The 24,119-nt window shown below is 42.6% G+C and overlaps 1 protein-coding gene across 1 annotated transcript in view; it reads right to left on the reverse strand.

The window, feature by feature from the left end:
* The window catches only part of ZNF516 (zinc finger protein 516), an 83,982-nt gene that overhangs the window by 12,754 nt on the left and 47,109 nt on the right, over positions 1–24,119 (reverse strand). Inside the window, exons 2-3 of the mRNA XM_056854555.1 lie at positions 12,310–13,773; positions 1,509–1,613 (exon numbers count right to left, since the gene is read on the reverse strand). Of these exons, the coding sequence (XP_056710533.1) occupies positions 1,509–1,613; positions 12,310–13,773 (1,569 nt within the window). The remainder of the gene's footprint in view (positions 1–1,508; positions 1,614–12,309; positions 13,774–24,119) is intronic.

The following is a 24,119-nucleotide window of genomic DNA, read 5'->3' on the forward strand; positions in this document are numbered from 1 at the left end:
GGGAGCACTGGTGAACGTAAGGAAATTCAGAGAACAGGCAAGGGCTTGTCGAGAGAGGAAAACACTGTGCTGAAAACAGGAACACACACCACCACACAGAGTCCACAGAAATTGAAAGGGAAGCACCTTTCAAAGATAGGAAGTCTATAACAGTGCAATAAGAATACTCTTCAGAAAAACACAGACTGTAGATTAATCGAACAGTCGCCTCACTGAAGAAATCAGAGAAGTGGGTAGGTTTAGTGAGATCAGTCTGTCAATTGTATACGTTATGATCACCTTCCCGACTCCTCCCTCAATATAGCGGTAACATGTTTTGTTTGTTTGCATGTTACCTAACAAGTCGCCTCTCTTACGTAAAGGCTCTCCATACATTTTAGGATCAAAAAAGAACCAAATACAGCACAATTACTGTTTACTCTCTAGCTACCTAAAGAGTTGGTGCTTTACTGATGAGTATCGCTATGCCACTTTTTTTCCCCCAGCTACCCCATTAAAAACCAAATACCCAATTAATCGTAAAACATACTTGTTTTGGGGCGTCTGCGGAGGTGGTGTGAACTTCAGTACCTCGGAGTCCATTAGACTCAAATACCACTGTGGGAACAAGGGGGCTTGTTAACAGATGAACATTCAAGCTTCGTTAGTGCGCGTACATTATTTGAGTCCATTACAGATTAACCACACTGGGGGTGGGGGAATGACACCAGCTCCTCGCCCGTAGCCGGAAAATACCAATTTACCGTAACACTTACTGTAAGAGAGTGTGCTAATGGCAGCCTAAGGCCACTGCCCTTTTTAATTCAGACTTCAGTGCTGAAGAAAGCAATCACTGACAACATTAATTATCAGTGTATGTGTAAAGGGACCCTCTTTTTGAATTACTTACCATTTGGCCTCTGTCATTTTGCATCAGACTGCCTTATGTATGCATCATTCACACTTTAAAAAAAAGGTGAATGTTCTAGTCTTACTGTCTCGTACAATGCTACTGAAGTGTCTTGACACACTGGTAGGTTTATGACGTTCTCCACAGTATATCGTATTCCAGTTTAAGTAAGGCTGAGGGAGAGATTGGAAGTCCAGCTTGAAGAGGATTTGGCGCTTGTTTGAAATTAAGAAAAAGCCCCCTTTCAGTACACCGTAAGGGGAAAGGAAAACAAAGCTTTACGTTTTGATCAAAAGGGTTCTTTGATTTCCATTTGCGCTGGTGGCAACAGAATTCATTAGCATACTCGTTCAAGAGTATTCTGCTCTCTTAATTAAAATGTTTTTAAATCCGTGAAGAGGTTTTGTCTCGATTGCTATGCATCCATGTGCACGAGAAGTGGAGGGGAATCCGGTATATGAAACAAAAGGGGGGGGGGAACAATGATGAAAATCCTTTAAATGTTAGTAAATGAAAAAAGGTTTTAAAAATCCTTCTGGGTGGGACAGGAGATTAAAAAAAAATGTGTTAGTAGGGGCTTCCTCCCACCCCCCTCAGAGGACGGATAAGAAAAAGGTACCTGTGTGAGATCTCATGTGAGTCCTGAGGTGACTGGGTTGGGAAAAGCCCTTCCCACACTCCACGCAGACATAGTCTCCTTGTCGTGTTTGTGTCCTAAGCATCCCTGTGGTGGAGAGAAAGGGGAGGAGGGAGAAAAGAGCAGTAAGGAAAGTTGAGAAGAAAACATTATGCCAGAGGAAAACATCATTAGTATGTCTAATGTGTCATTATGTGAGGCTACCTTCAGGCCCTGGATGACAACTGTCAGCCTTCATCTAGGCACCGGCTGACAGGCCAGGCACACACAGGACTGCAAGAATGCATAAATTACATTGAATTAAAAAATGCTCCCCGTGATGTGCCCGCACCAGGACTGGCATGTCAGGTGTGTGCTTTTCATAGCAGCTGGATCCACTTTTCAGCCATCACCCAGCTTTGTCAAGCAGTACATCAGGCAAATCAAAGTGACTCCAGCGTGGCGGAGACAAGTCACATGGATAATAGGAAGTGAGTAGAACCAGAGCCCGACTGTCCCCCCCGGGCTGCCGTACCTCGGAGACAAATGCAGAGTGAGTGGAGCCATCACAAACGGATCAAACCTTTTCGCCCTGCCTTACCTGCCTGCCGGTGCAGTTTTGACCCCGGCCCTCAGAGGCACAGACGGAAGACATCTGTGAATCAAAGTGTCATTACGGACATTCTGAGCTCGTAGCAACACCGCAGTCTTCTGCCAGCCCTCGATAAACATGTTTTCTAGGCTATTAGCATTTGAGGAAAATGACTCAAACCTCTTCTTTTTTTCCAAAGGTCAGTTTACAGCATCTGACTTAAAGGGCTAGTCGTTGTCTTTTTACCGCTGATCAAAAAGGACACATTTGACTTTTATTGGGTTATTTCTTTTCTCAAAATACTTGACTATCTTCTTCACTATTTTGGTTAGACAGTCTGCTTAAAAGCGGGGAGGGGAAAGGCTTGATGTTTTCCTTTGCCATTATAAAAGCCCGGGCTTAAAAAAAAAATCCTCAAGGTGTTAACAGTAAATCCTCAAGGTGTTATCAGTAAATATTCAAGCTTTGGAACCCATAAAAATGATTCAGAAAATTAGTAATAAAAAAGGATTTACCCTCTTTGTAATGTGTGTTTTGTAATCTGCTCTGAAGAAAAAGTGACAAAGTAAAAACACATCTTATTGTATAATCAAAAATATTAAGAGAAGCAAATTTATCCCACACATAAGATCGTTTATTTGCAGATTCAAAGTATTAAGAAAATCTATGATACACGGCAACTGTGGCTGTGACCTAAGTTAAAATCTAGAAAACATTTTAGAATGGAAGATGCCTTGCTAGTTAACAACATACTTAATAATTATATCCCACCATAGCAAGACAATAATACAGAAATAAGGACGGAGCTATTCTGAATGAGTTCCAATGCGTTCTGGAGTCCAAGCCTTAATCTTGGCCAGTTAATAGCGAGTAATAACTGCTTTTCACTCAAGCCATTGGGAACGAGGGCATGTTTCATTCACTTTCTGAGTCTCTACCATTTAAGAGAAGCAATTCATTCCTATGGGAAATTGTTAAATGCTGCCATTGGGGACTATGGGCTCTTCCACGCTCTCATTTTCATTGCTTGTGTGTCCCATTGCTTCTTTTTTCTATTCTGCATGTGTTTTGCTCCCTCTAGTAGTCACTTCAATATTACTTCGCTATATCCCCAGCATATTTTCCTGCAGGTATAATTTCCTGCAGGGAAATATGCTGGAGATACAGTGATATAATATTGAAGTGGCCACTAGAGGGAGTAAACACATGTGGAAAAGAAAAAACGAAGCAATAGAGGCATACAAGTGATGAAAATGAGAGCCCTGCGTTCTGGTGGGGTGAAACCTGTTCACTACTTCTGGCACTGAGAAGCCACCAACGACAGGGACCTCCATTAAAGGAAGCAGTGTCCTTCATCCAGCTACTGCAATCAGTTCCAGAGATTCGTGGGAAGATAATATGTTTTTGATGCTTCCCTTCCTTAAACTAGACAAAACCTGGTTTGTCGGTGAATGTAGCCTAACACCCAATGTAGTTTCTGGATTGCAAGACATCATTCCTCATTGCCTCCTTGGCTCTATCTAGGGAAATCTTAGGCAGGGGCTATTTTGAAAGGTATGTCTGGCCCTACCTCTCTGTCTGCCTGAGGAAAGGACCTCAATGATAGATGGAAGCACAAGTTATTAGAGTAATGAGATTAGATAAAGGTTTGGAAGACTCCATTTCCTTACAGATTTATGGAGGGATCAGTGGCTACCAGCAATGGACATTAAAGGTAGTAAACCACTGAATACCAGTTCTAGGAGGCAACATCAGGGGAAGGCCTCAGCCTTAATGCCATCTCTGATGGCCCTCCATGGCAACTGGTTGGCCACTGTGTGAAACAGGATGATGGACTAGATGCACCACTGGTCTGATCCAGCAGGGCTGTTTCTCACATTTATCCCTTGACACCATCTCCTTTCCATCACCACCATCATTTTCTTCATGAATCAAACGCAGACATATTAAGCTATCACCACATCTCAGTTCATAATGAAGAAGGTCTCTGGTTCCTAGTGTTGTAGGAGAATGATTTACTGAACAAGCCTAAGCAGTGAAAGACTGCTAGCCAACTTTGGTAGCCTGTATGCAATATAAACAGCCCATTCCTCAAATACACCGGGGGCCTCACTCAAAGGATGACAAAGGCCTCCGCCAGTGCAAGGGCCCACACCGCCGGCGCCCGGAAGGCGCACACCGGCATTAGTGGCCCCAGCGCCGGCGTGCAGGCCCGGTCGCCAGTCCCCGGCTGAGCTGGGCAGGCTGCTGCTGCCGCCTCCCGCCAGCATACGGCTGCCGGAAAGGGCCAAGGTGGCATCCCGGGAGTAACGGCGACCCGGGAGGCATTCCCAGGGCGTAATGGTGCTGGGCAGGGGGCGGGACCGACATTAGTTGGCCTCCTGAGCCGTTTCAGCTCAGGAATGCCCCCTTTTTTTAGCAGAGATACGCCAGCTTTTTGCTGGCATATCTCCCGTGAACCCTCATAGGGTTGCACGGTTTTTCTGCACCGGATGGAGGTTTCGGCGGTGCCGAAATCTCTTTAGGAGGCAACGCTGCTGGGTTGCCTCCTAAGCCTGGTGCAGGCATTCCTTTCAGGAATGCGCTGTTAGCTAAGCAGCCATGCTTCCTCCCCCAGACCTGATCTTTCTTGACCTTCTGATTTTTTTAAAGGAATGTATCAGACTATTTCTTAATGGAACATTTTAATGGCAAGTGTGGTAGAATTTCAAATGATCTTAATACTTCTAAGAGAGAGGTGAATTTCTCCTTGTGAAGTCCAAATGCTACTATAAATACATAACCATTCATATAGCCATTTGTCTTTGGTATCTGAATTATTACTCATTAAAAGTCAAGTGGGATGCCTGCAGACAGAGTGCTCATATTGATTACTAAACTTTCCAAAGTTGAGTTCTCTCTGAGGGGAATTTTACAATGTTTGGGGGCACTGTGATTCATAAGCATTCCGTGTACCCACACACCCACAGGCACGCACACACACCAATCTGCAGCAAACTCCTGGTTCCCCAGAGAGGTGGCATAGAAATTTTCTAAATAAATAAATAAAACTCCTTCCTGTTATGGTTATTTCCATGCAGCAAGCCATGTAACAACTCACCATGGGGATCAGGGAATCTAGACAAACTCCCTTGATCCATCTGGTGAGTTGCTAGATGTGCATCAGTGTGAAAGCTTCATGCACAGGAATGCAGGTATTTGTGTGGCATGGACAAAATCTCCCAACTACACAGTGAATTGCTGTAGATTAACCTGCTCCATGGTGGCAGATAGTGGGGGTTAATTGAAGTAACCTTCACAATTCTGAGATACATATCTCATTTTTTTTAAACTTCTGGATGGAATATGAGGCTATTTTTACATCAATATTTGTACATGATGAATATGTTTAATGAATGTGCGTCTACTCAGAGATAAGAGGCAGTTACTACATCAGGAGAATAAACTCATTTCACATGATTCTTAATGTGAAAAATACAAAATCCTAACCGTGTGTCACAAGAACTGTTCATCGCATGAAACTGGGGAGGATCAAATCACCTCAGTGCATCATAATATAATGTGGGAACTGACCTCAGAGTACTTTTAATGATCTTTATTCCTCCATGAGGTAATTTTTACAATCCAAACAGAATGTTTGGTCTTTCCAGTATCACCATGTTTTCCATCAGATTTCTGTCTTGACATATGCAGATTAAGCACACACAAAAAACTGTGCTGGATTTGTCCAAGATTGACTGTGTGTGTGTGTGTGTGTGTGTGTGTGTAGCCAGGATTTTTTTTTAAAATTCATATTTGGCATTCCTAGGATTTTATGCAGATCACAATATTATTTTTTAAATTATACCTCTTAAAATAAACTATATTACATTAGAAGAGTACAGATGACCATAGATATTAGTCACTTTTATTTACATAAATTTCAGTTTCTCATCATACCCAAGAATTCCTGCGAAAACGGATGGGGTAATTACCACTCTGCCAATGTCACATTTGATACTATGATAGCTGAAAATAACACTAATAGTAAAGTGGAAAAATAATCCCTAAAGAATTGAGGTGGGGTTTTTATGTAAAAAATTCTTTGCATCAAGCTAGTAAACGTGTGACATAATACAAATGCTAATAGGTTGCACTGATATTGTGGCGGTACTTGTAGCCAGGTCTCCCGGGGACTGGAAAATCACTGTTACTAGAAGGAAACAAAACTATGCACTCGTCTCTTGGGAACGTAAGTCCAATTTTAAATGTAAAAGCCAAAGCTCCAAACCTGCCCCAATTCCATTTCATGCTAAAGCATTCATAAGGGAATGCACTGCTGGGACCAATAAAGGTCTACTGCGAGGGAGAAGTACACTGAATATTCAGAATTAGAACGTGAGTAATGTTTCTCATGAAGTTATACACACACACACTCCCAAGTTTCTCATGCTAGAACTAAACTGGAAAATTCAATGAAAACAAAGCAAAACCTCACACAATAACTAAGATGATACAATCTTGAAAAATCTGAGCAAAAATAATTCTTAATTTATGTTAACTCAACTCAAGGGCTGGGTAGAACTCGAAACATTAAACTATTCTATTGGATGGAATCTTTTTTAAAAAAACAGCCGATTTTGCATCTATGAATGCTAAGTTTTTAAATGTACAGCAATTTATGTAAAAAATATCCTCCTTACTCATTCTATTCTTTCCTAGTAATCTCACATTTCCTGGCAAAGAGGAGAGTGAGCACATATTTTAATTAGGGCTTGGATGTGCCAGCAGGATGGGTCTTTGGGCAACATGACCATTTTTTCTTTCCAAAACCCAAGTGTGAGAGTTTTTGGCTGACATTTATCAACAGGGTTCAGGGTGCAATCTATAACAGGAATATCCAAACTCCAGGAATTTGCCAGTCCTGCCTCACGGGTGAAATAAGGTTTTGCGCCCAGATTCAGAGTTAGGCTTGCCCCAGCTTATATGATGTCTGGCAGGGGCTGTGGCTCAGTGGTACAACATCTGCTTGGCATGCAGAAGGTCCCAGGCTCAATCCCCGGCATCTCCAGTTAAAGGGACTAGGCGAGTAGGTGATGTGAAAGACCTCTGCCTGAGACCCTGGAGAGCCGCAGCTGGTCTGAGTAGACAATACTGACTTTGAGGGACCAACGGTCTGATTCACTTCATGTGTTCATGTGATGTCGTCATCATAATTATCTAGGAGTTTACTTCGGCAAGGGCCCAACTTGCCCACAGACCTCTTCTAACTTAGGGAAATTAGCGTGTGGAATTGGGAAGGGCAATTTGAGCAAATCTACCCCCTTTTCAAGCTTTCTTTTGTAATTTATATTATTTCTACCTTGCCTTTTCCCCAAAGGACTCAAGGCAGGTTACATTTTCAATTAAAAGCCATAACAAAGATACAGTAAAATAACAACGAGAATCTTGTTCTGCCTTATCCTGGCTGCTTCCCACTTGATATATTTTGGGGTCTGCAGGATTCTTGTAGTTTAAAATTCTGCACAGCCTTTCTTTTCCCCCTCTTTAATTTTGGTTACTTCTGATGTTTCCTGGGTGTAACGGCCATTGGCTATCAGCAATTTAAAAAAAAACCTGAATTCACTTGGCAAATGTGATCTCACAACCCAATGTGGGAAGGGCCCATACTGTGCTTCCACACCATGCAGAGTTGGTAACCTGCTGGGTGGATTTTGGAAGTAAGGAGAACTGCAATGACATGCAACGCCACTTCGGGTAAAAGCTGGACATGACATCATAATGTCACAGGCATTGCCCAAAACTCTATGGGTAAACCTGTGATGCCTCACACAATGTCATCACAACAGTTTTGGTTTTCGCAAGAAGTGACGTAACATGCCAGTGCCATGACACAGCACACTCCCCATTTATCATTTTTCTCCTGCTGGTCTCGGAGGCACCAGCGGGAAGAGGGGGGGAATCACTGGGGGATCTGCTCCTGCGAGAGACCTGTGCCCCCCACAACCCCATGCTATCATTGCCCAAAACCATAGTGATGGAGCTATAGCAACCAATAGCAATTGATTTATTAGCTGAATGTAGTATAGATTATGCCATTCTGTTCTTCACGTTTGTGATGTTATAGACATCCTGAAACACCAGACACCATCTACAAAGTATGAGCCGTGAGCGTTTTTGGTCATTTTATGTATTCATATCAACTGTTATGTGCTGGTTATATTTGTAATTATGTTTGTGCTTTTTAGGAAGCCTGTATATTAGGCCCTGTGTTTTTAATGCAATTGTGCTCAACATATAATAAAAATAGATTTATTGGTTGCTATATAACATATTGTATAGCTCAACCCTTTTGGTTTCCCCTGACTTTTAGGTTGAATTTCTTTGTTCCCCTTTTTCCTTAGTTCCAAATCATAGTGAGCCAAAGCTCTCGTGGGAAAAACTACAGTCAGGGCTCATCTCATAAACGTGGGACTTTGCCATTAAGGCTGTCGAGGGGAAGAAGCTGTGGTACCAAAGCTCTCACGCCACAAAGGTATTGTTAGGACCTAGATTTTAAAAGGCAAGCTAAACCAGTGTGCCCCAGAATCCCGAAGCACACATTAGATGCTGCTTTCCAGGAGGACGATACAAATGAAGAAGAAGAGTTGGTTTTTATATGCCGACTTTCTCTACCTTTTAAGGAGAATCAAACCAGCTTACAATCTCCTTCCCTTCCTCTCCCCACAACAGTACACCTGGTGAGGTAGGTGGGGCTGAGAGAGGTCTGACAGAACTGTGATTAGCCCAAGGTCACCCAGCTGGCTTCATGTGTAGAAGTGGGGAAACCAACCGTGTTCACCAGATTAGAGTCCACCGCTCTTAACCACTACACCGCGCTGTAGTTCTGAGTTCTTTTGCAAGTATCAAAATCAAATACATGCCCTATTTCAGACCTGTTTCTTTTGAGCCACAACTCCCATGGGTATTTCACTTTTTAACTCATAATGCAAGAAAGAGCCCTAGCCCTTTATATCTCAGGAATGATCCCTCTAAATCCCATTGTGCTCAGCAAAAATGTATCATTGCCATTGTGCAATGGCAGTTCAGTGTGTGTGTGTGTGTGTGTGTGTGTGTGCAAGTTCCTTATTCATCTAGCCAACAATTAGTTACATCTTTGTTAGTTTAGCCAGTAAGGCTTAACAGCTATATTTATCTTGCCAAGAAAATAAGCAAAGAAAAATCTTATGATTAAAAAAAAAATGTCTTACACCAGGGCAATGAACAGAAAGAAGTAGATTTCAGAATCAATTTATCCAAGAAGAATCCCACAGGAATGGCAATGCTTTGAGGATAACTATCTCCAATTCCCTTACCCTTTACCCTATTTTCGTATTGCCTGTGTGCCTGTTAACCTTAACCTCAGAGATCTAATATATCTACCATTATCCTGGGACACAGTACCTGGCATAGATTAATACAGAAACTGAGGAACCACACCTGGTTCATCTCTACACCCCATCCCTAGTACCTTCAACCTTTGTTACTGCTACTTTGCTGCTGGAACGCTACTTTCAATCGAATCTGTATACATAAAAATAGCTAATGTTACTGTTGTGCATGAACTAGCTTTTATTTTGTCCTGTGCCTTGTTATATTCAAAACAGCAGCAAAATAACATTGTAACGTAGGATTTTGGATAGCAAGAAAGTGGAACAAGTACCCACGCAACGCGACAGCTAATTTTCTAAGACCCAAACTTGAATTTCCTTCCTAACATCCCATTCCTGAGAGCTGCAGCGGCTGGGGATGGAACGGCTTTGGCGTGTCCAAAGAGGTTTTGAAAAAATAAAAAGTAAGAAAAGGGGGGAAGCCCCATTCAAAACAACGATGCTGACCCAACAAAAAGGTGGTGCAGCACCGCTGTTGCTTAAGGGGGCATTCCCGGGCTGGAAGGGGTTAGGAAGCTGCCTAATGGCAGCTCCGCCCCCACAACGCCCCCCTGGGACACCGGTGCAAAGACTTGTGACGGGAGGATGCTGGAGGGAGGCTGAGCTGGTGTCCATGGGCCGCACTGTGACCACAGTCCAGTAGAGCCGGCGTAAGTGCCCCTATGCTGGCGTCTGTGCCAATTTAGATGGCGCAAGTGGCATGGATGCAGGTGTACGGATCACGGTGCCTCCTAAACTGATTCCCCCCCCTCAGGAATGTGCCCTTATTGTATGTGTGGTGGGGAGTTGTGAGCTAGGATGTATTTTTATTGGCTCAGTTAGTACTGTGTACTAGTTTCCTCCCAGGGGAGGTTTGCCCCATCCCTGCTTGCTTTGTGTTGTATGCTGAAAATGGTCCTTTCTGACAGGGCCTTTGGTATTGTTGTTCAGTGGGGAAGCACCATGGCTTGGTGGTAATATGTGCTTTCAATGCAGAGGATCCCCAGGTTCAATCCCTGGCATCTCCAGTTAAAAGGATCAAATAGTGGGTGATGTGAGAGACCTCTACCTGAGACATTGGAGAGCTGCTGGCAGTCAGAGTAGACAATATTGACCTTGATAGACCAAAGGTCTGAGTCAGTATAAGGCAGCTTCACGGATTCCTATAATGAGTGGGTTTTCTTCTACTATTTCATGATAATGACTTCTTATAATATTGCTAAGAAGAGAAACAAAGGGCAGCCTTGATGCAATGTGATTTTGTTTTTCCTGCAGTATTATCCTTTTTTTATTATCTCAACTTGCTATAATCCACTGAGAGTCCATTTTTGGGTAGAAAAAAACAGGATAAAAAAAAAGATTAATCAAGTTATTGTTGGAGAGGCAACAGCACTTATTAATGGAAATCCTGATACAAGGCATGTTATGTTTACTGCACTTGATCTATTTGTTGTTTTTGCTGTCAAGTCACAGCCGACTTACAGCGACCCTGTAGGGTTTTCAAGGCAAGAGACGTTCAGAGGTGGTTTGCCAGTGCCTGCCTCCAGGTGGGTTGAGAGAGTTCAGAAAGAACACCTGGCAGGCTTCATGTGGAGGAGTGGGGAATTGAACCAGATCTCCAAATTAGAGTCTTCCACTCTTAGCCATTACACCATTGTGGCTCTCATTTGAACTCATGGGGGAGCTGTAATGTTTCTGTTCTTCAGAGCTTTTTGAATGCGTCTTTTGTTTTCCCTGCCTATTTGCTGTGTTTCCTCTCTGCTACGGGTAGCCTACAATTACACATGAACACATGAAGCTGCCTTCTACTGAATCAGACCCTTAGTCCATCAGTCAGTATTGTCGACTCAGACCGGCAGCGGCTCTCCAGGGTCTCAGGCAGAGGTCTTTCACATCACTTACTTGCCTAGTCCCTTTAACTGGAGATGCCAGGGATTGAACCTGGGACCTTCTGCTTGCCACGCAGATGCTCTACCACTGAGCTATGGCTTTTTGCACTCCTGGTGTTGCAGTAAACTTGATAGAATGCAACTATGCCTATCTGGGATTGCTTTATTTTCACCAGCTCTGCTAACATGCATAAGGGATGCACAGAAAATTAAAATTATTTTCCTTTGCTTGGAAGCTCATATATAAATGGAGCCAGTGTGGTGTAGTGGTTAAGAGCTGTGGTTTGGAGCGGTGGAGTCTGATCTGGGAAACTGGGTTTGATTCTCCACTTCTCCACATGAGCGGCGGAGGCTAATCTGGTGAACTGAATTTGTTTCCCCACTCCTCCACATTAAGCCAGCTGGGTGACCTTGGGCTAGTCACTCTCTCTCAGCCTCACCTACCTCACAAGGTGTCTGCTGTGGGGAGGGGAGGGGAAGGTGATTGTAAGCTGGTTTTATTTCTGCCTTAAGTGGTAGAGAAAGTCGGCATATAAAAACCAACTCTTCTTCTTCTTCTACAGAATGCTACATACATCACAGCCCCCAAAGATGCATTTATTACACACGAAACAAGGGAAACCTTTTGTTGTTGTTGTTGCATACGTAGGGAGAGCTTTTCCCAGGTTTACAGAAAATTCCCAGGGGGAGAGAACCCATTGTGCAGCTTTGGTGGTCAGCACAGTGCCCCCCCCCCCTCAACTTTGTTATGAGAGGAAACGATTAAAAAAAACAGAATGTTAATCTGATCCAGCACCTCACCGGAAATACAACATGGAAGAGGGTAAACAGTGTGGGTTACTCTTGTTAAACACAAACCAAGGAGCCCAATAGTCTAGTAGTTAAGGGAACAGTTACCCATTTAAAACAATGTGAAGGGAGTTTTGGATCCTTACCAGCATGGTCCACTACAGGGCTATTGGCACCCCATGTTTGGTAGAGAGAAGCAAGGTCCTTTGGAATGTAGGTCTTAAAGATGTTTAAAATGTCCAGCCGCTTTTCGTGCCCCTCTGATGGTGGCTCCTGTTTGATGGAATGCACCACTGGAGGCGGTCCTGCCGTATGGGGCTGAGGCTGCATCAGGGGACTGGCTCGGGTGCCTGCTGTGCAATTGGCCAAGGCCCTCATCTCGTTCTCTCTTCTGGGGACAGGTTCCTGCTGAGGCACTGGTGGATCTTCTTGAGCGACGTATGGCTCAGTCTTACATGGAGGGTGGAACGGAGGCGGGGAGACAAATTTGGCCTTCCCTGGGTCTGAAGTGCAATGCTTGCTCAAAGGGGGAAACCCAGCACTTACTTGGGGAACCGTGTATTTCTCTGCTTGCTTACTGTTGGAGGGCTGTGGGTTGGGTCTAGATACAATTGTCTGGGGAGGTGTTGAATTTCTGTTAAAGCTTCCTGCTGGCATCAACTTGGAATTCACTTCGTATTTCCCTTTCAGCTGGGATGGCTGGGCAACTGTGCTATACTTTTCATGGGTGTGGTTCAGTTTTGACTGCCTGTACCCATCAACGCTGGATGACCGTGGGCCACAGTTACCAATGGAAGGGACATCTTTAGGCATCGTTGCCGGCTTAGTAGTTGCACCAAGTCCAGAAGAATTATTTTTGGATCCTGACAACCCACTTGGTACCTGAGTACGTGTAAATCTGGCTATGGGCAAAGGCTGGCATTCTTTACCACCGAGAGCAGGAGGGGGACCGGTGCGACCACTTCTCGCCAGAAAAACCAAGTTGTTTTTTATACTCTTGAATCCATTTTGCAGAACCCAAGGAGGAGCCACGGAATTACAACTGACCTTGTGCCAAATTCTTTTATGCATCCACAGGACTTCTGGGTAATAGGTCTTATGACTACAGTAAGGGCACGGATGGACAATTAAAGCAGCCTGCAAGGTTGAGGTAAAACTCGTATCACATGAGTCAGCCCTAGTTGACTTCTCACTTAGATCTAATGGAATCTTCTCTTGCACATCTGGATCTTTACTGAGCACAGAGTGTTCATGCATATCTGGAGGGGTCTCTTTAGAGAAAGTCTGCATTTCCAGTGGGGCTTGCAAATCTGACCTCATATCAGAACTCAGTTGGCCCATACTGGAAGTAAAATCAACAGTTCTACTGGAGCAAGGTAGATCTTGGCTGTACTGAAACATGGATTTCCCTGGGTCTGGGGAAATGTTGTGATCCATATATTTTGGGAAGAGTTCTTTGATCTTGTTTTCTGGGATAGACGGCCCAGTTGTCAACTCTGGTTTAGATTCACCGGGATAGTTTTCTCGTGCGTGGTTTCTTCCGTTCTTAAGCTGTAGGGCTGCCACCGATGCATTTTCTTCAGATAAACTGCAGAGGTATGGTTTTTTACCTGAAGAGCAGACATAAACAAAATTACAAATAAAAACAAACACCGACAACATCCCAATCTATACACTAAATTAAAAATAAAAAACATCTTTGGTAAAATACGGACAGCCCAGTCCCCAAGTCACACATTTAAGGATATGTATCACAGAAGAAACTCTCATGTAATAAAAAAAAAAACCTTTCCCGCAAGCGCCTCTTCCAAAAAAGTGTCCTATCTACTACTCTGTGCTCAAAATAACAGGAAAGCCTTATGTTCAGGGTCACAGTGAGCATATGTGAACAGAGAGCAAAAAAAAGAATGCAAAAGGCCTTTGTTTCAACACAGAATATTCTCCTCATCTGGCTAACCCTTTATTATAAAAGCACAAGTAATCCAGTAATATAAGCAGGCAGTGAAATGTAGATATGGTATGCCTGGGTTCTTATATGCCATTCTTATTTTCAGAGGCTATGTGCCTATTCATACTATCATACTTGGTTTTGATTATTCCTTTCTCTGTCCAGTTCTCCCCTGATACACGTGACCTAAGATAGCATGAGAAAAGTATTGCGCGGACAACTGGTAAACCAACATACTGGGACAATAATTTCTGCCACTGTGGCCACAACTTTTGGCAACTGCTGCAAAATGTACTTTCTGCTTGCACACTGCATTCTTCATGGTTGCATAAGCAAGTTAACTAATTCAGAGAAAACACCACCAAAAACAGAAAGGAAAGGCTGTTATCTGTTCCACCACTCCATTGTGGGGGGAAGCAAAGCAACAGCTGTGAAGTGCAATGGACCGTTGCAAACAGGAGGCACTATTCTATGGATCAAAAAAACAACAACAATTTATTTATTTATTTCCAAAATGTATACCCCACCTTTCTGCCCTCACTATGGCTTCAGAGGCTCAATGTAATAGACTGCCCAGTGTACTCCTGTGATAGCATTATGAACTACCTTGTGAAGGTTACAGAAGATGAATGCAGAGCCACTCAAGTAATTTAAAATGCTAATATTGGAAATTAAATATTTCCATCACAAGCCCTTATTTTACGAAGTTCTTAATCATAAAAACAACAGAGTCAGCATGAAACTGAGCGCCCAGTGTCAGCGCTGAGGTACAGCAAACCCATCGTGTGTTGTTACGCGAATGAGCCTGAAGAATTCTTTGCTCTTGCTTCAGACACAGTTCAAAAATAAAACACATCTGCTTTCTTGGAAAAACCAAAGGTTGTCATGTTGCTGGAACCTAAAGCTACAGTACGTTCTCTTATCATTCCACACCAGGATCCCAAACCAGGGTTTCATTCTGATTTGAAAATCTGGCTATGAAGGAAGACAGTAAACTATAGGGTTTGGATATAACACCCCCCATGTAGGTGGGAGGTTTTTGGGGTGGAGCCTGAGGAGGGCGGGGTTTGGGGAAGGACTTCAATGCCATAGAGTCAAATTGCCAAAGCGGCCATTTTTCTCTAGGTGAACTGATCTCTATCCGCTGGAGATTGGTTGCAATAGCAGATCTCCAGCTAGTACCTGGAGGTTGGCAACCCTACCCCCATAGCTTTTCTCAAATGCATTAGTTATTGACTGGCTTTATGTCAGGGGGAAAGGCTGGGTCCAAGCCCAAATACCCCACACTTATTCAGACAAACAACAAAGCATGGTTTGTTACATATGAACCATACCAATGTCTTAGATGTGTATCTAATGTGAGATACAGTATAAATTATTGATTCAAAAACAGAATGTCCATAGTCTCCTTAGTATAACATAAAAGCACACTTCATTCTGAACTTTGCTGGTGTTAATGTGACAAACTCAAGACAGCCAGTTTTATTTTCACATAGTAATGCATTTATATTGACCTATTAGGCACGTTTTTGTCCTTCCCCATCAGTATATCTATATGTCAACAGTTTTATAAGTCTGAAACACTGAATTAAAAATTTCTTTTGCTTTGTCCCCTGTAATCGTACCACTAGCATTGAAAAATGTCAGATAACATAACTAAGAGATATATAGACAACAATCTATGCGCAGACTCAACAGCTGGATTTTAAATCATGGGCTTAAGATAACTTTATCTAAAAACTTGTCTTCAGATCTAACAATACTTTATTTCCCCCCCCCCACACACACACACACACACACAGCCGATGCCCCTGATGTTTGCCTCTCTGTAGCTACGATATGAACTTACGGTAATATAATTACTTACATCTTATGTTTACAGACAGAGAAAGTCCAGTACGGCTAGTAGATACTTGTATCCTACCTACAATGCTAGAAGCAGAAGTGCTCATAAGTTCTGAGAATGGAGTAATCAAATTGTAAGTGGCCCTTCACATAGTTGCATTTCCTCTTAGTGACAACACTAAAAGGCACTATTTTGCAAAGTCAAACACTTTGCTGTTGCCTGGTACCATAGGCATTATTCCACTGCTGTCAAATTTGGCCTGTTTTAGGTTGAGTTTCAACAACAACAAAATCCCAACTTCAGTTCAATCTGGTCGCAGTTCGAGTTCAGGCCCAAAAAAGCCTTAAGCCTTAGTTTAATTCCGAGCAATTAGCTTAAAACGATATATAGATCTGCTGTTTAGCAGAGCTGAATTCCTGCTATGTTAAGTGCATTTTCTTCTCAGCTTCGTAGAGGGGCAAGTTCCTTTGCATTTAAAGGGTTTCTTCCTGTTTTAAAGGAAGTTGAAACCTCCCCGAAAGCACATGCCCAGCACAAGTTACATCTACGCTTCGAATCAAAAGAGCTGCATGAAATTAAGTAATTTGACACGACACATCTGAATTATTTTCAAAGCACACCTGTCACAGCTTAATATTTGGGCCGTTCAGAAGAATTCTAAGTCTTCACCCAATGACATTTAATGTGCTGGTGTTCCTTTGCTTAACATGCTGAACGATATTTAAAAAGTAAGCAATATATCATTCTAAATACATTCCAATACAGCCAAAGAAAGCAAAGTCTTGCAGTCAGTATAATTTATAATTATGAAGGGAAACAATAGGCTTTCCACTAAAGCCTTACTTTCTTTTCTCCCTGCCTTCATATAGCCTTCTAATTAATTTCTTTCTTAGGCAAACTTGAGCAACAGAAGCAAACTCCAAAGACGTAGCCATGTTAGTCTCTTGCAGACAAGCAATGAAGAGACTTGTAGCACTCTGAAGATGAATAAACAATGGACTGACTATTCAACTAAGTAACATACCTAGAAGAGACCCAGCATGGTGTAGTGGTTAAGAGTGGCAGACTCTAAGCTGGAGAACTGGGTTCGATTCCCCACTCCTCCACACGAAGCCTGCTGGGTGACCTTGGGCCAATCACAGTTCTCTCAGAACTCTCTCAGCCCACACAGAGGCAGGCAATGGCAAACCACCTCTGAAAATCTCTTGCCTTGAAAACCCTACAGGGTTGCCATGAGTCAGCTGTGACTTGAGGGCAAAAGACATAAAAATGGGCCAGGCCCACATGGGCCCACCTCTCTTGGTATGCTCCCCAGAGAGCTCTTCGCTCTATGAACAATAATTTACTGGTGATTCCCGGCCCGAGGAGTGTGCGGCTGCCCTCGACCAGGGGCAGGGCTTTTTCAGCCTTGGCCCCAGCCTAGTGGAACAGTCTACCTAGCATCAGAGCCCTGCAGGACCTAAATGAGTTCTGCAGGGCCTGTAAAACAGAACTGTTCTGCCAGGATTACAACTGAGGGCAGCCACAGGTTTATCCTCCCTTGCCATCGTTTGCTCACCTCCCCATCCTTCCCCCAACTGGCCTATGGGGGCTCATTGCCTGGCCAGGTTTTTCTAGTGGTTGCTATTTATTAGTATTGGATGCCATCTTGTTTATTAATTGTATGGAGTACAGTATTTTTATGAGGTTTTAAGGTATGTTTTAATTGATGTTTTATTATGCATTGTTGTAACCCGCTCTGAGCCCAGCTTGCTGGGAACGAGGGCAGGCTATAAATATGAGGAATAAACAAATAAATAAATGCATGAGCAAAACAAAGCATAAATGTATCAAAACTAGTAACTTAAACAGGGAACTGGCAAGATAGAAGCAGGACAACTGGCTTTCTACCTTTTTTTCCTGGTAATGCTGGGGGGAGTGGGTGACACCCCCCCAATTCTACCATTCTTTTAGGTGCTGGTTAATTGCCAGCCCTATGATCAGCACCCGCCATCATACATGTGGATTAGTAGTGACATGCCAGCAAGTGGGCTGAAGCAGTTGGAACGATGCCTAACCAGCTAGGGGAGGGGCTGTGGCTCAGTGGCAGAGCATCTCCTTGGCATGCGGAAGGTCCCAGGTTCAATCCTCAGCATCTCCAGTTAAAGGGACTAGGCAGGTAGGTGATGTGAAAGACCTCTGGAGAGCCGCTGCCGGTCTGAGTCAACAATACTGACTTTGGTGGACCAAGGGTTTGGTTCAGTAGAAGGCAGCTTCATGTGTGTTCATGTGTTCTACGCAGCCTCCAAGTACTTAGAATGGGCCCAAGACCTTTTAGTTCAATATCAAAATCCAGCTATGCACAGGAAACTTTCAAATGAAAAAAGAAAGGTGTTACAAATTATACTGAAAACGATAACAGAGGGGCAATTTGTGTCGGAGAGATCTTGCATGAGAAATGCCTTGCCTCGATACTTTCTAAGCCGCAGCCCCCTCATTCCCTAAATCCCACAACTCCTCCTTGATGTCAAGATGTGGCTGGAGGTGCTACTAAGTATCATTTTTAATGAACTGTTTAAAGTGAGCCCCTGGTAATAATACTAAGAGTGCTCTTTATTGACCAATCAAATCACCTACTGTCAGGAGAGAGTTGGGAACGGCATTGCTGCTGCTGGGGGTGGGGATGTATCAGCCAATACAATGTGGGAATATAGAATAAGATTTCAGAAGGGTTCCGCTGCAGGAAACCCAACACATTTTGTCTTCTGGTGGGCGTAATTCTGGAGGGATGTGAAGAGAGCCTCTCCAAAAAGCTCTAATAGGATCTCTCCACTTTAAAAGAAGTTTTAAACAAAAAGAAATCTAAGACAAGAGGCATAGATGGCAGCAAAAATAAGTAGGGAACACTAAAGAGGGCAGGGAAGCATCATAACACAGGTCATCTCAGAACACCACAGAGAGGTGCCTTTACAGAGGGTACACATAAAAGGGTTTCACAGAAAACAGCAAAAATGTTATACTATTCTTATCACATGATAACTGCAGCTATCAGCTATCATAGGTTATTTAAGGTAAAAGGAAAAGGTCCCCTGTGCAGGCACCGGGTCATTCCTGACCCATGGGGTGACGTCACATCCCGACGTTTACTAGACAGACTTTGTTTATGGGGTGGTTTGCCAGTGCCTTCCCCAGTCATCTTCCCTTTACTCCCAGCAAGCTGGGTACTCATTTTACCAACTGCGGAAGGATGGAAGGATGAGTCAACCTTGAGCCGGCTACCTGAAACCAACTTCTGTTGGGGGTCAAACTCAGGTCGTGAGCAGAGCTTGGACTGCAGTACTGCAGCTTACCACTCTACGCCACGAGGCATACTTGCAAGTGAAAATGAGCTTGATAAGAACTACTACTTCAACTAATGCCTCCAAATCCTGAAGGTCAGCATGGTGTAGTGGTTAAGAGTGTAGGTGGAGTCTGATCTGGAGAACCGGGTTTGATTCCCCACTCCTTCACATGAGCGGCAGAGGCTAATCTGATGAACTGGATTTGTTTCCCCACTCTTCCACATGAAGCCAGCTGTGTGACCTTGGGCTAGTCACACAATCTCAGCCCACCTACCTCACAGAGTGTTGTGGGGAGGGGAAGGGAAAATGACTGTAAGCCAGTTTGATTCTTCCTTAAGTGGTAGAGAAAGTCGGCATATAAAAACAAACTCTTCAATTTCTAGAATGAAAAATATGCTTAAAAGTTTAGAATGTGGAGACGAGGATATGTAAAGTGTTTATTGGTTTTGGAATGTTCTATGGATTTACTGTTTGAAATGATGCATGGATTTTTTTTTGGAATTTTGTGGTTTTTTAATGAAATAATTACAATTCATTGCTATATCTCTCGCTCTTTTGATTGGTGACGCTGCCTCAACGTTCTGTGTTTTACTATGGTAGCTGAGAACGTGAAGAGTTAATACAGATGGCCTTTTTGTGGCAGCATAGCATTTAAAAGGATTTTAATGTACCCAGAAAACCTGGTTAATGTTCCCATGAGCTTTGTATTTCAAAATATAAAATCATATATAAACTATTGTAAAAACATCAATTCAGATGATTGGTTTTTAATTTTTTTTTGTTGGTTTGTTTTCTGTTGGTTGTATTGTACTTAAATAAGCATGTGCAGAATTCTAGTTAGTTTTTTTTACATAGATGGCTCATTTATTTTTTTAATATAAACCCTGACAAATGTAATCAGAAATCAAGATTTTGAGTTATTATAAGTTAAATGTTTAGGAAAGTTGGATGAGGTTTGCAAAAAACGTTGTTTTAATAAAAAGAAATACTTAATTCTATGTTAGGAAAATGTTTTGATAATTGTTCTCTCTATTTTGCATCATGCCATTTTAATATGCCAAAATAGCAGATCAGTGTTGTTTAATCATCATGCTAATGACTAAATAACTAATGTTTCGGCATTCAAATTTAATCTTTACTTTTCACAGACACAGAATTAGGAAGGACCTGAAGGAGATAAGGAATGAAATGCCTACAAAATCCACAACTCATAACATCTTCTTTTTATTCCTAATCTCTTTAGAACTGTCTAAATGGACACCTGGTACTTAGGAGAAACAGAAGCTACTGGACTCTTACGAACAACAATAGACTCTTCGTGAATAACAAGAGGAGACAACCAGCAGATCAACTCAATATAATGTGTCAAGTCTCGGCCTGCACAACTGTGATCCTTTGTCCCCAAATGTTAGTTGGACTGGGGTTGCATTGTGAGAAGCCACTGCACTTTATCAAGGAAGTATTTCCGCCCCCGCCCCCCGGAGCAACATTTTCAGGTAAATGAGGCTGGTGTGTGTGGGTTTAACATAAAGCACAAATTCTTCCTGCAAGGATTCTTGCATCCTAACAAAAGTAGAAATTTTGATGTGATTCAGATGGAGATCATAGAATTATAAGGTTGGAAGGGACCACCAGGGTCATCTAGTCCAACCCCCTGCACCATGCAGGAAATTCACAACTACCTCCCCCCCCCCCCACACACACACACACCAGTGATCCAAACTCCATGCCCAGAAGATGGCCAAGATGCCCTCCCTCTCATGCTCTGCCTAAGGTCATAGAATCAGCTTTGCTGACAGATGGCCATCTAGCCTCTTCTTAAAAACCTCCAGGTTTTTATCTTGCAATGAAAATCAGTTTTCATCTTGCAATGGACAGCACTATTGCAATTGACAACTGGTGATACAAAAATATATTTGGGAAAGAAATGGTATTTTAGATAAACAGGGAGAAAGAAACAAGTGTAGTAAACAAAGGGCAAAGGGAAAATGTACAAAGAAGAGACACTAATATTAATATAAATGCTACTATTTGCAATACTGTAAATACTAGTGGGACTAAAGTTTTTTCTAAAAAATAGAAAGTTTTTTCTAAATATAGAAAGATAACGGAATCTGCATTATGAACATATGATTAGATACAATTTTTGCACATTTTTCCTATGCAGAGGCAACAGATAAAATGTGGATAAAACAGTACGTATAAAGAGGCTTTTAACATAGGCCTGAATGGATAAAATACTCCCATCTTTTAACCCAGACAGCTGTGTCATCTTGTCACCTGATCTCAAGAATAATGTTCAATTCTCTCCCCCCCGCCCAGTTTTTTTACAATGAAGGAATAAACACCAATGAGTACACAAACGTCAAAGATCAATGGAGAAAGATTCACCCAGCAAACTGAGATTTGTTGGTGTCATTCTAACTACAGAAACTGTGGGTTGCTGTCATGCCTGAATGGCAAAATTCCAATATGATCAGTAGAAGCACTCCTTTTATCCTCCTGCATACTAAGGGAGAAGCACAGACCAACAGAAAACTTGCACTTCAGGTCCGTTCAAGTATCATTGGTGCTTTCTATGGTTATTTCCTCCCTGTTTTTCTCCCCCTTCTCTTCATCCCCCCCTCCCCAACTGCTAGTGATGACTCTTGAAGCAACTGTATGCAGGAATATTGCAGCATTTATCTCCCAAGAGAAGTTTTAGAAGTCAGCTAAATGGCAAGAGATAGAGGGGAGAATACTGTAAAAATCTATTTTGTTTCAGTTTAGAAGATGCTGTACAGAAACAGGAAAAAGAAGTGGCTCATGATTAGCAAGAGAAAGGGAGCTGGGGGCTGTAAAAGATCAATTTTGACTCAGTAAAAAAATAAATACCCTCAGGAATTCAGTGAAACAGCTGGACAGGAAGGGGAAGGGATACTGTTAATCTTTAACAACAGCAAAAAAGGGATGGTTTATTCATTAATTTGTTAAAATGTTTCCATTCCACCTTTCTTTGCTCAAGTTAAACCAGCTTGCCCTAGGCTTCTTCATCATTTCTCTAGGGGTATGGACTCGGACACATCAGAGCCAAAATTATTCAGCATCCCAAATATATCCAGGAATTTTTCGGAAAACAAAAAAAAGGTCCCAAAATCCCCTCGAAATATTCAGTATTTAACGAGAAGATTGGGAGTGATCGTTTACAGGCTCCCGGGGCCTGTTCTTTTCTTTTCCCTTTGTTTTTGCATGCCCGGGGGGGGGGGGTTCCTATGGACTTGCCAGGCTGCTTCTGTCAGTTTCAAGTGTCTCTGTCAGTTTCAACAGGTTCCCCCCCTTCTTCCTCTACATAGTAAATAATAGAGGATAGCTGGAGGCACCCTGTTCAGGGTCCCATAGAATTTGACCCTGTGGTCCAATCTACTTGAAATTGGGGGGGGGGTCCTGCTGCAATTTTGGTGCCTATACCCTTAAAACAATCTCCCAGCCACTGGAAAAGTTTCTCCATAGGGAAACCTGAAAAATTCATATTCCCGAAAAAAAATCTGAATACCACAGCAGTATTGGAGCTTGGGAATATCGGGGATACTGATATTTTCCAGGTCCAATACACCCATAACCGAAATATACCAATTTCTTTTGCACATCCCTACGTTCCTCTCCCATTTGTTGCAGTCAACCAAAAGCAAACAGCCTGCAAACATCGCAAGCCTTTTCCATCAGCCCAGCAATGCAGGAATACAAGACTTTGCTTGGAAGTGGGAAAAGAGACAAGGAGCTGACTAGCTGTGATTTACAAGATTGTATCTCAAACACTGTTGACTGAATAAACAGAGGCATGGAAAAGTGTATGTTCTGTACTTCGTTTCAGTGTGTGGGGGGAGAGAAGCTGACCCACACTGTTTTGCTTCTCGTCAGCAATCTGCCATTCCGGGCAGGTTGATCTGGCCAAGCTTACTACCCTATTTAGAAGCCTTCCGCCGTTTCTGACAATTTACCTAATTTTAAAACACATCGTAGGATCTGTCCTCATGAAGCTGAAGAAACACTTTATGAACCTGTATTTTGTGTTCCAGCGTCCTCCATTTTCTCCTTTGTGCAAGAACACAGGAAACAACAATAACTATATGTGGCATTCATTAAAGGGGGGGGACCCTAAATAGCCTTTCAAGATCTTCCATGAAACAGTCCTGTGACAGCCGTGCTGAGATCACCAAAGACATCAGCCATTTACTGGCAACTCCAATAAACTCCTTTAAGCATCAATGGGACAACAAATCTATGAGAGAATCCTCCTTGAACAATCAGCTGAGGGGAGGTCATTTCTCACTGCATTGACCTTTAAAAAGTTTCCCTCTCATTATTATGCCTTTAAACTGGGTTCTGGATCTGAAATCCCACACCGGGGAGGGGGGAGGCTTTATTTAGCACACACTTATCTAATATTTGGTAATCACACACACACACATATGAGAACCTCTTAAGAGTTTTTTAATGAAAGCCAACACTTTAGGAATTAAAACAATTCTTATTCGAAGGGAAGAAGCAAGAAGAAATGTTGATCGCTCGGGGAAAAAAAGAAAAGGGGGCAGGAGACGTCATTCAATACCCAAATGTCAGATCAAGTCCGCTGTAAAAGGGCCTCCTACATGGTAAGGCAGGAACACACTTATTCCTCAAAGCCCCTGTTATACGATTATTTTTAATAACAGGTGGAACTCAATTTGTAAAGAGTGAAGCAAGAAGAGCAATCAGGATTTGGCCTCTTTTGTGTAACTCATGCAAGAAGAAAATAAATCCAAACACATTTGAAAAAGCATCACCTTTAAAGCAAACATCATATGAACTCCAAAGCTCACTGGG

Source organism: Euleptes europaea, chromosome 8 (assembly GCF_029931775.1).
Source record: "Euleptes europaea isolate rEulEur1 chromosome 8, rEulEur1.hap1, whole genome shotgun sequence".
In the NCBI taxonomy this organism is placed as follows: domain Eukaryota; kingdom Metazoa; phylum Chordata; class Lepidosauria; order Squamata; family Sphaerodactylidae; genus Euleptes; species Euleptes europaea.